Genomic DNA, 17,076 nt, shown 5'->3' on the forward strand with positions numbered 1-17,076 from the left:
ATAGAAAATAGTGTTTTTGTTATGGTAAAGTGTATTATACTGTATATATAATGGTGTCTACAACTCTTTGTTAATGAATGCTCCAGTATACTGTTGTATTTTTAACTATGGCAGGGGTGCCCAAACTTTTTCTTATGAAAGACCAAAAGCCAAAATTGATCAAGGCTAGTGGGCTGAAGGCATATATATGTGGGGTAATTTACCATGGGTTATTTCCTAATTTATTTATTAATGTTTAAAAATGACTATAAAACATTGCTTTATATTAACTAACACAGTATTTTTTACATTTTATAATGAGCTCGTCACAGTAAAAACCAAACTAATCTAATTTATAACAGAATGACAGTGATTTTGCCTGGATTTGCTCTTGATGTCTTCTGCATAGTCCTCTATCCCTCGAGTGGCAGTTTGTACATTGTAAAAAATCAGATTTTTACATTTAATTGAAACATTTAATTTCAGTTTGCTTTATTTGTAGCTCAACGATAAAACTCTGATGACGATCTCTGTGTTAAAGACGTTCACCCCAACCCTCTCCATCATAATCACTCTCCGCTCAGATGGGATGGTGGGCCAAATCAAAGGTTACAATGGGCCAACTTTGGCCTGTGGCCCTACTTTGGGCATCTCTGAACTATAGTGATAAACAGTAATAAATACTATAGTATGCGTTAGTTTTGCTATAGTAAGCTGGGGTTTATTTTAGTATAATATACCCTACAGAAAACTACAGTACTGGCCCATTGGTTTTTAGAACTATACTTCTGGTGTTACCATAGCAACCGTAGAATTACCACAACAGAATAATTACTATAGTTCTTGTGTTACCATAGCAACTGTAGAATCACCACAACAGATCAATTAATATAGTTACCATGTTACCATAACGACTGTAGAATCACCACAACAGATCAATTACTATGGTTGTTGTGTTACCATAACAACTGTAGAATCACCACAACAGATCAATTACTATGGTTGTTGTGTTACCATAACGACTGTAGAATCACCACAACAGGTCAATTACTATAGTAGTTGTGTTATCATAGCAACTGTAGAATCACCAAAACAGATCAATTAATATAGTTACCATGTTACCATAGCAACTGTAGAATCACCACAACAGAATAATTACTATAGTTCTTGTTACCATAACAACTGTAGAATCACCACAACAGATTACTTAATATAGTTCCCATGTTACCATAGCAACTGTAGAATCACCACAACAGATCAGTTAATATAGTAGTCGTGTTACCATAGCAACTGTAGAATCACCAAAACAGGTTAATTCATGTACTTTATGACAAATCTTACAAATAACTGATAAGAAATGGCAAGTAGTAACCCACTAAAACAATTGCTGAAATCTTAATTAGCAATGACTAATTACTAGGCTCACACAGAATCTGCGCGCACACAATTCTGCAGATTTACATCCCATCATTGAGTCTATGTCTTTACTTGGGTAAATGTGTGTAAATTTATATTTATTCAGTTTTAAATTAATTTCACTAATATTACTGTGATATATTTACATGATTTATGTACAATACAGTGTACTGTATTTAAAGCAGATAATATATGAGAGACTGGCTTTGTTTACCAAATAAGTGGATCTAGTTGGATTTGCATTGTACACATTAAACAAAAGTAAACAATTTATTATTGGTTGACTTCATATATTAAGTTTGTAGTTATGATACATAACTACATATATATATAACAATTACAACTATAGTAATTGATCGTTACATATAAGCTATAACGCAGTAATATTGTTGTTATTGGTATCAAATAACCTCTCCATGTGGTGTTTTTACATCCGTTTCACCATCCAGGACCATCTTTTAGAAGCATTTAGATGTGGTTAAATGTACTGTACACTGTAGACACAGACTGAAGCCTGCTACAGCTGCTGGACAGCCTCTACAGCACACACAGCTCCATATTCTGCTCCATCAACACAGGACTTTCTGCTTGCACAATTTAGAACTGTCTATACTTTGTTCTGTTTCTTCATTGTTTGTGATTCTTAATTTATTTTAACAAAAGAGTCTGGAACTAAAATGTAATGGAAATAAAGCATTTTCAATATTTTTGAACACTGTATGTTATTTATTTACACAGCCATAATTATACAATTAACAGTAGTAATAGTAATAGTAGCAATAGTAATACCAGAATGGAAAAAATAACATTTAATCAAAATAACCCAATGCATTGGGTTAAAATAACCCATAGTTGGGAAGGTGCTATAATAACTTATAGTTGGGTTATATGTTGTGGTATTTTTAACCCAACTTTTTTAATAGAGTAGTTACTCATTAATACATTTACTTGCATTCATTTATTCACTCATTTTCTTGTCAGCTTAGTCCCTTTATTATTCCGGGGTCGCCACAGCGGAATGAACCGCCAACTTATCCAGCAAGTTTTTACACAGCGGATGCCCTTCCAGCCGCAACCCATCTCTGGGAAACATCCACACACACACTCATACACTACGGACAATTTAGCCTACCCAATTCACCTGTACCGCATGTCTTTGGACTGTGGGGGAAACTGGAGCAGCTGGAGGAAACCCACGCAAACGCAGGGAGAACATGCAAACTCCACACAGAAACGCCAACTGAGCCAAGGCTTGAACCAGCGACCTTCTTGCTGTGAGGCGACAGCACTACCTACTGCGCCACTGCTTCGCCCCCATTCACTTGCAACTTTCACAAAAAAGTAATGAATTTCGTATTATAATTTTTGTGTAATGTTATAAAAAATTTAATTAATAAAATGTAAAAATATAAATGTGGTAATAACTATAAAAGTAATACAATTATTGTGACTCAAATCATTATATCGGGTTTTGTTTTGTTTTTTGTTCAATGCAAAAAAATGTTTTTAAATTAATAAGTGGTTGAATTAACCTGTTGTAGTAATTTTATAGTTGCTAAGTAAACAAAACTACAGTAATATAAACAACTGAGCAAATGCTGTATTTGTCTACAACTAGGCTGTAGGGTACACCGCAGTTTACTGTAGTAAAAAATAAAGTATACTACATACCCATTAAAGAGTTGTATACAGTATAATACACTTTACTATAGCACAAAAGCCAAGTGTTTACTATAATTTACTAATTTACAGTGTTTTTTCATCATGGCTGAAACTCACCAGGGCTCCTGTAGTGACGCAGGTTTGCTGTGCCGCTATAAAACTGACTCGTAATTCCCGCCATCATCTGAAGGATCCACAGATCATGAAGTCTCACATTAAATCAGAAGATTGATATAAAGTTTTTAAATGATGACCGGCCGGCGTTCATGAGTTGAGGAACGGACCGTCAGAGCCGAACACACACAAAGCTACTCAGCAGAGCAGAACACTCGCAGAGATTATAGAGTGATTACAGCAGCGCGCGCGCGTGTGTGTGTGTGTGTGCGTGCAAAGCCTGCCCCTTTAAAGCCTTTAATGACAGCTGTCATTTGTTGTGTGCTGATTTATAAACGCCATAGATGCAGAATAAAACCCCTGATCCTCAAATGAAACCGATTTTAAAGGACAAAAGTTTAGACATCCATCAGACATGCGCGAATGACCGGGTTCATTATATTGGCCTATGTCTGTCAGAAAGACGTGTGATGTTTATAGGAGACTATTGGTAGTTTCTTGCTGATATTCACAGTGTTGTACTCTCAAAAACTTACAAAACACATGCAACAAAAGTTACCGTCCGAAACGCGAGCAACAGCGACACCGCGTGGACGCTAAATGATCCTGCTTCGCAATATTTATACTCGGCTCTATCGCAGGGGTGTCCAAACTCGGTCCTGGAGGGCCGGTGTCCTGCAGATTTTAGCTCAGACTTGCCTCAACACACCTGCATGGTTGTTTCTAGAAGGCCTGATAAGAGCTTGATTAGCTAGTTCAGGTGTGTCTGATTGTGTTTGGACTTTGCAGGACACCGGCCCTCCAAGACCGAGTTTGGACACCCCTGTTCTAAAGGTTTGTACTTTTTTGTGAAGAATATCTGCATACTTTTGAGTGTGAAATTGCAAACTTTAGGACAAACTACTTCGTCTTTAGCACACCGTTCTGTCGCTTAATTACGAGACCTGTCAATCATCTCCACACATCACCCACATTTCTGTGATAATAAATTAACTATTGTTGTAGATCAGCAGGTTAATCTGCCTTTCACGAGTCTTTCATGCAGAGAAATCTCCTCAGTGTTTGGATAATTAGCTACGCATTCAGAAGGTAATGTCCAAATGAATGACTGTAAATCACTAATATAATATTCACAGAAATGTTCACAGTATGTCTGATAATATTTGATCTTCTGGAGAAAGTCTTATTTGTTTTATTTCGGCTAGAACCCATCTCTGGAAAACATACACACACACACACACACACACACACACACACACACAAACAATACAGAAAATTTAGCGCATGTGTTTGGACTGTGGGGGAAACCGGAGCACCCGGAGGAAACCCACGCCAACACGGGGAGAACATGCAAACTCCACACAGAAACACCAACTGACCCAGCTGAGACTCGAACCAGAGACCTCCACAGCTGTATGTACTGTAGTGTTTCCACCTTATTTTGCAAATATGTTAATGTATTATATTAATGTATTATTATATGTGATATAATAATATTTATCTGCAGAGGGGTAAATTAATGAAAATAATAAGTAAGCGGTCAAACTTACTGCACTATAACAAGTGTGTTTATGACAATACATTTGCATAGTTTGCAAAATCAATGGAGGTGAATGAGGCAAGATCTTTTTATACTGTATATTGATATTAATGCTTCTTTAATACACATTTCTCTTGATTCATTTACTTATTTAACTTTTAATATATATATATATACACACACACACACACACACACACACACGCACACACATATATATATATACATATATACACACATATATATACATATATATATATATATATATATATATATATATATATATATATATATATATATATATATATATATATATATATATATATATATATATATGGTTGTATTGTAATTTATTGTTAATGTTGAAGATTGTAAATTTAAATCCACATCCACTAGTGGGCACTGTCAGCTAATCGCGTAGGCAAAGGCCAGAAGGGATACAGCTGCAATACGCACATTACAGCACAATAATAGCGGCTTTTACATTACGGTGAAGGTTGTATTATGGTTGCGGTAAACGTTAATAAACTGCAATTTATTAGGTAATTTAATAAATATTATAAATATCAAAACTTCTGTCTGCAGCTGTATCCCTTCTAGCCACAAGTATGAAAGTACAAGGTGTTGCATTTTCATTCATTCATTTTCTTTTTCAGCGTAGTCCCTTTATTAATCTGGGGTTGCCACAGAAGAATGAACCGCCAACTTATCCAGCATATGTTTTTATGCAGCGGATGCCCTTCCAGCCACAACCCATCTCTGGGAAACATCCACACACACTCATTCACACTCATACACTACGGACAATTTACCCTACCCAATTCCCCTGAACCACATGTGTTTGGACTGTGGGGGAAACCAGAGCACCAGGAGGAAACCCACGCCAACACGGCGAGAACATGCAAACTCCACACAGAAACGCCAACTGACCCAGCCGAGACTCGAACCAGCGACCTTCTTGCTGTAAGGGGACAGCACTACCTACTGCGCCAATGCGTCGCCCAAATTCAAATTAAGAATTTGAAAATTCAGATTTATTTAATTCCTATTGTCAATAAGTCAAATCAACACAATTCAAATTCAGATTGTTTTGGCATGATATTAGCTCCATACTCGTAGGACTATCTGTCACATCCGTCAGTGACCACCTGAGGGCGCAGTAGTGCATCAGGACTCAGTTAGCACTACAGCGTCCCAGAAGGACTACAATTCCATACATACCACGCGCATACACCGGAACACTTACACTGACCCGTCATCTCATCTGTTCTGTGTTACCGTTGATTATCTGGACTATTAATACAACCATTCCACCTCTATTTGTCATCGCGCCGTTTGTCTTCCTTGTCTTTCCTGCCGCAGTGTTTCTAGTAAGTCTAGTATTCGAGTTTTGATTCCTGAGCCCTGTCTCTGTTTTATGTTTTGTTGTTTATTTGTACTTTGAGCACCTTGTTTCTCTGTTGATGCGCACTGTAAATAAACCGCACTTGGATCTGCACCTTTTTGTTTTCGTTCCAATCACTCATAACATGACAGAACGACCAACTCGCGAAATGAATCCAACAGATGAGATGACGGGTCATGGGGTATATGTCGAAGCATGCTAATAGGACTTTTAATTCGCCAGTAACCTGGGTTAAGCGCTTCCGGCGAATTGAATGCCAATGCAAAATCCGGTGCGTTTAAGGTTGGTTTTCTTTAAAAATCAGCGATCTCCACTGGCTGAGTGATATCCGATTTAAAGTAGGTCTCAGATTGTAGAAGAAGCACTGCATTACATTACATTTCCCCCGCCATGTCTTTATAATATGAGCATTTATTTTACCGCAGTATATTCAATAGAGCTTCTGTGACAGCCTGCCGATTCTGATCGGCGCGTGTGAGTAAACGGCTTTTTGTCTCATTTTATGCTTGAGCAGCTAAATAAATGCCAAAGTTTATTTAACTGAATGTATTTTAATGACCTTACAACATCGATGCTGTATAAGGAACCGTATAAAATGGAAAAAAGTTCACAATAACAGCTCACCGGAAGTGTATCAGCATGAGAACTGCACTAGCTCGGCATATACCCTATTGTACAACCCGGGCTCATTGTGGAAACGTAGCCCCGCGGACGTTTCTGCGGACCGCGATTTACGTCCCGGGAGGTACGTATTCGAGCGTTTTTTGGTTTTCGCGGATCCGCAAGAGGCCGCTTTCGCGTCTCGGGCGGGCGCCTCTCGGGAGCGCGCAGCGTTCGCGCCCGCGCCGTTCTCGCACCAATAGCCGCCGGATCGAAAAAAAAAATAAAAAAAAGTAAAAGCCCCTCGTCTTCGATTTCGACCGCGTTTTCGGATCCCGCCACGTTCTCGCCCTTATTTTCCGGATTCCGTTTTTCATCTTACCTGATTTCCGGAACCCGCCGCTCCCCGGACTCGATCCCGGTCGTCGTCCACCGCGGCCGGCTCCGGCTCGTCCTCCTCCGGGGCCTCCGCTCCGCCGACGCAACGCTGTGAGCTAGGCGAGCAAACTGATTGCGTCAGGACAGCCCTCCACCAAACGCGGCCTTTACGTACCTCCGGCCACGTAAATCACGGCCTCCAGAAACGTCCGCGGGGCTACGTTTCCAGAATGAGCTTGGGTTGCTATTGTAAGTGTTCCGGTGTATGCGCGTGGTAGGTATGTAATTGTAGTCCTTCTGGGACGCTGTAGTGCTATCTGAGTCCTGATGCACTACAGCGCCCTCAGGTGGTCACTGACGGATGTGTCACTATCATGCAGAGAAATCTGCATTCAGAAGTCAATGACCACATGCGACTTTATAAAAGTTCACAGTAATGTTGCAGGTTAAATAACGGGTATATAAAATACATATTTTAAATTTCATATTATAGATCAGGTTAGATTTTAATTAAAAATCCTTCAAATCATCTGTAACTAAACCTAGACCTTTCACCGTTGCTCTCTTGCGTCCGCCATGTTTGTAGTTTAACACGTTTTCCTGTATTTGTAGGTGACGTCTCATGTAAATATCCACGAAAGTAAATTATATTCACACCAAAACAAAAACCCTAGCATTAAAGAAATGAGCACACAGTAATTCACAGGTTTCAGAGGTGGATTCTGATCGGCTGATTGGCTGATTAGTGTTTTCTGTGGGTGATAATGATTCTCAGGGTTGTTTTTGCTGTAGTTTGTACATTATTATTCACACGATTATTAAAACACAAACACTGTAGTTACTGTTTGTAAATAATCTTTAATACATTTGATTCATTGAGTTCTGAAGACGGCACATTTATAACAAACACTCACTATTACAGCATCTTTAAAGAGGACGCAGCAGGGTATATACATATATATGGACAGAAGACAACATGCTGTGAAAACGAGAAGAAAAGTGTGTATTATACAGGTGTGTGTGTGTTATATGTTATATACATGTGAATGTGTGTGTCAGTTGTAGCTGTCATTGTGCAGTATGGTGTGTGTGTGTGTGTCAGTTGTAGCTGCCTATGCGCTGTGTGTATGTCATGTGTAGCTGTCTTTGTCGCTGGTTGTGTGTGTGTGTGTGTGTCAGTTGCATGTCAGGTGTGTGAGTGTGTGTGTGTGTGTGTGTCAGTTGTAGCTGTCCTTGCGCTGGTTGTGTTCTGGACTCTTGTATTGTAGGCTGGTGGCGTTGAGTGGAGCGCCGCTGCCCATCAGAGACCCGTCTGAGTAACACCAGCAGCACAGACACGACTGAGGAGAGACCACACACACATGAGATGAGACACACACACACACACACACACACACACAAATATATAGTCAAACACACATACACATTTGAGTGTTTAACGTAAATTAAATTAACACACACACATTCACACACACACATAAATATATAGTCAAACACACATACACATTTGAGTGTTTAATGTAAATTAACTTAACACACACACACATACACACGCACACACATAAATATATAGTCAAACACACATACAAATTTGAGTGTTTAACGTAAATTAACTTAACACACACACACACATACACACACACACACATAAATATATAGTCAAACACACATACACATTTGAGTGTTTAACGTAAATTAACTTAACACACACACACACATACACACGCACACACATAAATATATAGTCAAACACACATACACATTTGAGTGTTTAACGTAAATTAACTTAACACACACACATACACACGCACACACATAAATATATAGTCAAACACACATACACATTTGAGTGTTTAACGTAAATTAACTTCACACACACACACATACACACGCACACACATAAATATATAGTCAAACACACATACACATTTGAGTGTTTAACGTAAATTAACTTCACACACACACACATACACACGCACACACATAATATATAGTCAAACACACATACACATTTGAGTGTTTAACGTAAATTAACTTAACACACACACATACACACGCACACACATAAATATATAGTCAAACACACATACACATTTGAGTGTTTAACGTAAATTAACTTCACACACACACACATACACACACACACACATAATATATAGTCAAACACACATACACATTTGAGTGTTTAACGTAAATTAACTTCACACACACACACATACACACGCACACACATAATATATAGTCAAACACACATACACATTTGAGTGTTTAACGTAAATTAACTTCACACACACACACACATACACACGCACACACATAAATATATAGTCAAACACACATACACATTTGAGTGTTTAACGTAAATTAACTTAACACACACACATACACACGCACACACATAAATATATAGTCAAACACACATACACATTTGAGTGTTTAACGTAAATTAACTTCACACACACACACATACACACGCACACACATAAATATATAGTCAAACACACATACACATTTGAGTGTTTAACGTAAATTAACTTCACACACACACACACACACACACACACACACATAAATATATAGTCAAACACACATACACATTTGAGTTTTTAACGTAAATTAACTTAACACACACACATACACACGCACACACACAAATATATAGTCAAACACACATACACATTTGAGTGTTTAACGTAAATTAACTTCACACACACACACACACACACACACACACACACACACACACACACACACACACACACACACACACATACACCCGCACACACATAAATATATAGTCAAACACACATACACATTTGAGTGTTTGACGTAAATTAACTTCACACACACACACACACACACACACATAAATATATAGTCAAACACACATACACATTTAAGTGTTTAACGTAAATTAACTTAACACACACACACACACACACACACACACACACACATACATACACACGCACACACATAAATATATAGTCAAACACACATACACATTTAAGTGTTATACGTAAATTAACTTAACACACACACACACACACACACATATATATATATTACTGTTGAGCCGTTATCGGCATTAACGTGTTGCGTTAACATGAGACTCTTATTGCGCGATTACAAAAAAAAATCTCCGTTAATCTATTTTGAAAGTTGGGTTGGGATCTGGGTCTATACTACGCAAGCTATGATGACTTTCACCTTGATATTTTAGCGCGGATGTATACCTGACCGGTGAGCCGTCTGACAAAACAGTGCCCTTCTGAATCAAACCAGCAGGATGCCTGACTTTAACTGCAGGTCGGCAGTTTCCACTTTAACTCACGTACATTTAATTCATGCCCCCGTGACAAACTGCGATATTAAAGCTCGTACACACTGGGACACTTTTCGTTTGCGTTTATCGTCAGGGTTTTTCAAGACGATTTTCCGGATTCAAACCCAAGCAATTTTCTCTAGTGGCAAGCTGAAGAGTGTGCAAAATCACTCCTTGACATTAGATGGCGCTACACAACTTTAAGCTTCTGACACCCGCTTCTAACAAAGAAGAAGACAGAAAGTCGACACGCTTGTTGTTATGGATGGTTCGAGTAGCAGCTCCATCTCTAGTGATGAGCAGCTCCACGTTCATATCGTCTCTAGGCATCTTCTACAATGTGCGCTCGTATTGACAGTTTTTCGCTTGAGCGCCTCCAAGTGCTGTTTACTGTAACTTCAGCAGCTCCGTGGACGTCAACAAAAGTGCTGTCCTGATTGGTGGAGAAGGTTTTAACGCGGCGCGTCAAATTAAAAAACGAGCATAAATGCCCGTGCACACCGAGACGTTTTTTGCTCGCGTTTTCCGTCTACGTTTAACGCCTCGTGACTAAATAAAGGCCGTCAATGTGATCGTGCACACCAACGCGCAAAACGGCAGGCGCAAAAGCGTAATTAAAAAAAAAAACGCCTCATGCTTGTTTTTTTTTATTCGACGCGCCGTGTTAAAAATCTTCTCCACCAATCAGGTCAGCTCTTTTGTTCACGTGCACGGAGCTGTTGAAGTTACAGGAAACAGCACTTGGGGGCGCTCAAGCGCAAAACTGTCAATGCAAGCGCACATTGAAGATGCCCAGACGAATATGAACGTGGAGCTGCTTATTGCTGAACAATAATCATTTCTTCACCGCTAGAGCTGGAGCTGCTGCTTGAACCATCCATGCTTGTTCGAGTCACCAGTAACTTTAACAACAAGTGTGTGAACTTCCTCTCCTCCTCTTCTTCTGTGTTATAAGTGGGCGTCAGAAGCTTAAAGTTGTGTAGCGCCATCTAACGTCAAGAAATGATTTAGCATACTCTTCAGCTTGACGCCAGTGAAAATCGTTTGGGTTTGAATGCTGAAAAACGTCCCGTAGAACGCAAACGAAAAGCGTCCCGGTGTGTACGAGCCTTTAGATGCAAATAAGGAGTAGGGACTGGTGAGAGTGTTATTGAATTTAATAACGCATGATTTCAACTCTCCTTGACGCCCACATCGGCGAAGATGCGCCACGCGGCTCCTCGCCGCCGGCTCTCACTTCCGGCTACTTTGACGCTTTTGCCACTTTCGGTATGAACTTATGGTAATAGTCTGATTGCAGTGTTTACTTCAATAACACCACTAATACATGTCATGACTCCACATGTCTAAACTCCATTTCTGTTCAGTTCAGTGATGACTTTAGTCAGATTAAAGTCATCAGAAATGGCTGTTTGGAGCTTATGTAGGCCCACAGCTCAACAGTCATGTGTAACTGAATAAACAGTGAGTAAACACAAGCACATCTTATTAAACTACATTTACTTTCATCATCAATTATCACAGTAGAACAGATCCTACAACAGTTTGTGATGCATTTTGGAAATAGGAGATGAGCCCCTGGTCTAATGCGCCACCTGGCTTGAGAAACCTGTTTTATTTACACAGCACACATATTGTGAATGCAGCAGAATTCAAATGAGCCATTTCAATCTAGATTAACTCCAAGATTAGAGTGAGATTAATCTAGATTAATAAAATTTATCTATGCCCACCTATTATATATATATATGTCTATGTATATGTGTGTTGATGACTGAAACACAGACACTCAAACACACACAAAGGCATACACACTGACTGAGAAACACATACATACATACAGTATATAAATATGTAGACAAACACACACTCACACACATACATACATACACACATATTTATATGTACACAGAGACATTTAAACACACATACATGCATATAAACACTCACAAACTGCTTTCATTTAGGATTTTTTTTGTAAACTTTAAATAAGTGACTAAATTCTGAAATATTTAAAATTTTTAGATATTTTGAGAGCAGATTTTTGATCCAATACTTAAAATTGAACATTACATTTAACATGAAACTGACGTGTGTGTGTGTGTGTGTGTGTGTGTGTGTGTGTGTGTGTGTGTGTGTGTGTGTGTGTGTGTGTGTGTGTGTGTGTGTGTGTGTGTGTGTGTGTGTGCGTGTGTTTGTGTGTGTGTGTGTGTGTGTGTGTGTTTGTTTATGTGTGTGTGTATGTGTGTGTGCGTGTGTGTGTGTGTGTGTGTGTTTGTATATGTGTGTGTGTGTGTGTGTGTGTGTGTGTGTGTGTGTGTGTGTGCGTGCGTGTGTGTGTGTGTGTGTGTGTGTGTGTGTGTTTGTATATGTGTGTGTGTGTGTGTGTGTGTGTGTGTGTACGTACCCGGAAGCAGTTCTTGAACTTCTTGCTGACGAAGTAGAGGATGATGGGGTTGATGCAGGAGTTGATGGTGGCCAGATTAATGCTCAGGTAATCAAACACCAGCAGGAAACTGACACACACACACAACAGACGACAACAACACAACACAATCATCATGCTGCTAAAATAACACACACGAGTTGATTTTATTCAAGCGGTGTGTGTGTGTGTTTGAGCCTGTTCATTTATTTGAGTGTGAGTGTGTATTTATGCATGTGTGTGCATATACAGTATGCATTTGTGTGTGTGGGTGTGTGTATGTGTGTGCATATGTATACAGTCCATGTGTGTGTACAATATGTGTGTATAGTATGTGTGTGTGTGTGTGTGTGTGTGTACAGTATGTGTGCATATACTGTAGTGTGTTTGAACATTGTGTGTATTTATGCATGTGTGTGTGTATATACAATATGCTTTTTGTGTGTGCATATGGATGTGTAAATGTTATACAGTCTGTGTGTATGTAGAGTATGTGTGTGTGTGTACAGGTATATTGTGTAAGTGTGTGTTTGTGTGTACTGTATATAGTATGTCTTTGTGTACAGTATGTGTGTGTTTATGCATGTGTGTGAATGTGTATAGAGTATGTGTGTGTGTGTGTGTGTGTGTGTTTACTTGAGCAGGTCGCAGCGGCCAACATCGTTCTGGAAGTACACCATCTTCTTCAGGATTCGACTCAGATGAAGAGGAAACCAGCAGAGAGCGAAGATCAGCACCAGAGAGAACACGGCTTTGGCCACCTCCCGCCTCTACACACACACACACACACACACACACATTTATATAAAAAACACACACATTTACATAAATGGACACATGCATATATGTATTTAAATGACACACACACCCCTAATATATATATAAACCAACTAACTGACACATACACGTGTGTATTAAATAGACAGAGACACACTTGTCTATATGAACAAAGACACACACTTATGTAAACAGACACACACAAATGTATACAGTATAAACACACACACACACACACACATCTATATAATCAGACACAAACATGTATAAACAGACGTGCGCGAACACACACACATGCGTCTATATATACAGATACAGACGTATATAAACAGACGCACACACACATTTATAGACAGACAGACACACACGTATTTAAATGCCGACACATACAGACACCTGCATATATATATATATATACACACACACACACACACACACACACACACACACACACACAAATATATGTATTGAAACACAAACACACGTATATAAACACACACGCTCACATACTGTATGTACAAAAACAAAGGTGCATATATAAATAAACGGACACATACACACACACACACACACACACACACACACAAGTGAATAAACGCAGATGCATATATAAACAGACACATGTTTACAGGCACACACACACACACACACACACACACACACACACACACACACGCGCGCGCACAGATGTATGTCTGTATGTTAGCAGTGGCCAGTGGTGTGTTCACCTGTTTGAGGTGTTCGCTCAGGGAGAACTTCAGACTGCCTTTCCGGTTACTGAGCATCTCGCAGGTCATGAGTGTGTAAAACACAGCCGTACAGAGCAGCGGCACGCAGAAATAAAAGCCGAACAACCACCACACCTTCACATCCCTGTAGAACTGCACACACACACACACACACACAGTGTTCAGTGTTTAATTATGATGAAACATTAATAGACATGCACTTCATTTACATGAGAGTTTATGTGTGTGTGTGTGTGTGTGTGTGTGTGTGTGTGTGTGTGTGTGTGTGTGTATGTACTTGTTTGTGTGAGAGTTTGAGCATGTGTGTGTGTTTTAGAATGTGTGTATCTATGCATGTGTTTGAGTGTAAGTGTATTTATGCATGTGTGTGCTTGGGTAAGAATATGTTTACACTATCCGGTGTGTGTGTGTGTGTGTGTGTGTGTGTGTGTGTGTGTGAGTGAGAGTTTGATTTTGGGTGTGTGTTTAAGCACCAGTATCTGTGTGTACGTTTGTGTGTGTGTGTGTGTGTGTTATATTAACACCTATATATATGCACTGTAAACAAATACCCGCACACACACAATGTATAAGTATATAAACAGACACATGTATATAAACACACGCTGAACAGAGATCGAGTGTAATAATGATGAAACATCGATGGAGATGCAGTTCATTAACATAATTAACAAAATCAATCAAAGTGTGAAGTGTTATTGAATGTAATATTCTACATTATAAAGTGTATATGATGTTATTATAAATAAACGTTGTTGTGTTTTTGACCAATAGTTTCCTGAAATGTCCCTCACCGTCATGAAGGGCGTCTCTGGCTTCAGCATGCAGGTGCGGATGGTCACGTTATTGTACTCGAAACTGACCATCTTGAAGCCGATGGCCTCCGGGACGGCCAGAACCACAGCCAGCAGCCAGATGCAGATGATCTCCAGCGCTGTGGACACCGGGATCCCCACGCCCTGAACACGGTTCCACGAGGCCACAGCGCGGTACCTGACATGGTAAATCACACATCTGAGTCTGAATCAGCACAGAAATCATTCACACGGCTCTGGGTAAAAGTTTACACCCCCTTAAGTTTTCGAGCTTTTCGAGCTGTTCAGATTGACTCCTCTTTGGGGATGTTGGGGCTGTTTTTGCTCCACTGACCTCCATTATTGTCACATTTACTGATTGTAAAGTCATGACAGCAGATAAGCATGCATTCATGATTGGTGCTGGTTTTCGCTGCTGGGATTAAGTGGTTACGTGTCATTTTTTTTCTGTTATGTGTGTGTTTGTGTGTGTGTGTGTGTGTGTATATAAATACATTCATTAATTTTCTTTTCGGATTAGTCCCTTTATTTATTTGGGGTTTTCACAGTGGAATGAACTGCCAACTATTCCGGCATATGTTTTACACAGCAGAAAACCGGAAACAGGAAACCGGAGCACCCACGTCAACACGGGGAGAACATGCAAACTCCACACAGAAACACCAACTGACCCAGCCGGGACTTGAATCAGTGACCTTCTTATTGTGAGGCCATGGTGCTAACCAGTGCACCACCTGCTGTTTATACAGTGCATCTGGAAAGTGTTGATAGTGCTTCACTTTCTCCACATTTGTTTGTGTCACAACCTTATTCCAAAATGGATTCAATTGATTGATTTCCTCAACATTCTACACACAATCCCCCATAATGACCATGTGGAAACAGAGTTTAGAAATTGTTGCAAATTATTTTAAATAAAAGACCAGTAAAATCAGATGTACATCAGTGTTCACAGCCTTTGCTCAATACTTTGTTGATGCTCCTTTGGCAGTGATTACAGCCTCAAGTCTTGTTAAATAGGATGCCACAAGCTCTGCGCCCCTGTCTTTGGGAATGTTTGCCCGTTCCTCTTTGCAGGACCTCTCAAGCTCTATCAGGCTGGATGGGAAGCGACGGTGTACAGCCATCTTCAGATCTCTCCAGAGATGTTCAATTGGATTTAGGTCTGGGCTCTGGTTGGGCCACTCAAGGACATTCACTGAGTTGTTATTGGGCTATTCCATTGATATTCTGGCGGTGTGCTTGTGGCGAGGGGGCTTGGCCGAGAGCCGTGGGAATGGAATGAGGCTGCCGCGTAAGTGGATGCACCTGTGGTGCGCACTGGCCTCGAATCCCACGGAAGGAGCTCTGGAGTATAAAAGGAGGAACGATGGCAGAGGAAGCCGAGAGAGGACCGAGCCCGGGCATATTGTTTTACTTTAGCTTTCAGTTTGATGGCAGTCTCCGTGAGGAGCTGCCGTCCGTTTGTTTTGGTTTAGAAGGCAGTCTCAGTGAGGAGCCCGAGAATTAACCCGAGTGGGGGAGAAACCCGTTCGTCTGCCCAGAGTGCCGGGGTGGCCTGAGGCTGGCGAGGAAAGGATCTGCCTGCTGCCGTCTCCCAGCATAGGGAGGAGCAGGGGACGCGGGGCTCACCACCAGAAGGGAAAGTGCTGAAGGGAGCCATCCCTCGCCGCGATCCGCCATGATGCCGTAGCCTGCATCCATCCACCAAAGTGGGAGCGGAGCAGGAGACCAGAGATGCCGCCAGCCAGCCAGGAGAACCGCCACCGTATACCAGAAGACAGATGGGTGGATAGATTCCTCCACAGGGCTCCCAACACGTCGCCACATCTCTCAGCTGGTGGATGACCGAGTGGCAGCGTGTCTGGAGAACCGAACCCCAATTTTTTTTT

The 17,076-nt window shown here is 40.4% G+C and overlaps 2 protein-coding genes across 6 annotated transcripts in view; both read right to left on the minus strand.

The window, feature by feature from the left end:
* fhip1ab (FHF complex subunit HOOK interacting protein 1Ab) overlaps positions 1-3,384 on the minus strand; it is a 445,665-nt gene extending 442,281 nt beyond the window's left edge. For 2 of the 3 annotated variants that reach the window (XR_015522569.1, XR_015522568.1), the window contains exon 1: positions 3,175-3,372. The gene's annotated coding sequence lies outside the window, so the exon portion shown is untranslated. Of the gene's footprint in view, positions 1-3,174 lie in introns of all 3 variants that reach the window. The other variant, NM_001440743.1, reaches the window with a different exon arrangement.
* A 4,547-nt stretch (positions 3,385-7,931) lies between these two features.
* The window catches only part of ednrab (endothelin receptor type Ab), a 14,610-nt gene continuing 5,465 nt past the window's right edge, over positions 7,932-17,076 (minus strand). For all 3 annotated transcript variants that reach the window (XM_087305456.1, XM_087305455.1, NM_001310095.1), the window contains 5 exons: positions 15,164-15,362; positions 14,349-14,501; positions 13,480-13,613; positions 12,826-12,934; positions 7,932-8,433 (listed from right to left, as the gene is read on the minus strand). In XM_087305456.1, coding sequence (XP_087161582.1) covers positions 8,311-8,433; positions 12,826-12,934; positions 13,480-13,613; positions 14,349-14,501; positions 15,164-15,362 — 718 coding nt within the window. In that variant the 3' untranslated portion in view covers positions 7,932-8,310. The remainder of the gene's footprint in view (positions 8,434-12,825; positions 12,935-13,479; positions 13,614-14,348; positions 14,502-15,163; positions 15,363-17,076) is intronic.

This window comes from Danio rerio, chromosome 23 (genome assembly GCF_052040795.2).
Source record: "Danio rerio strain M-AB ecotype USA chromosome 23, GRCz13ab, whole genome shotgun sequence".
NCBI lineage: Eukaryota > Metazoa > Chordata > Actinopteri > Cypriniformes > Danionidae > Danio > Danio rerio.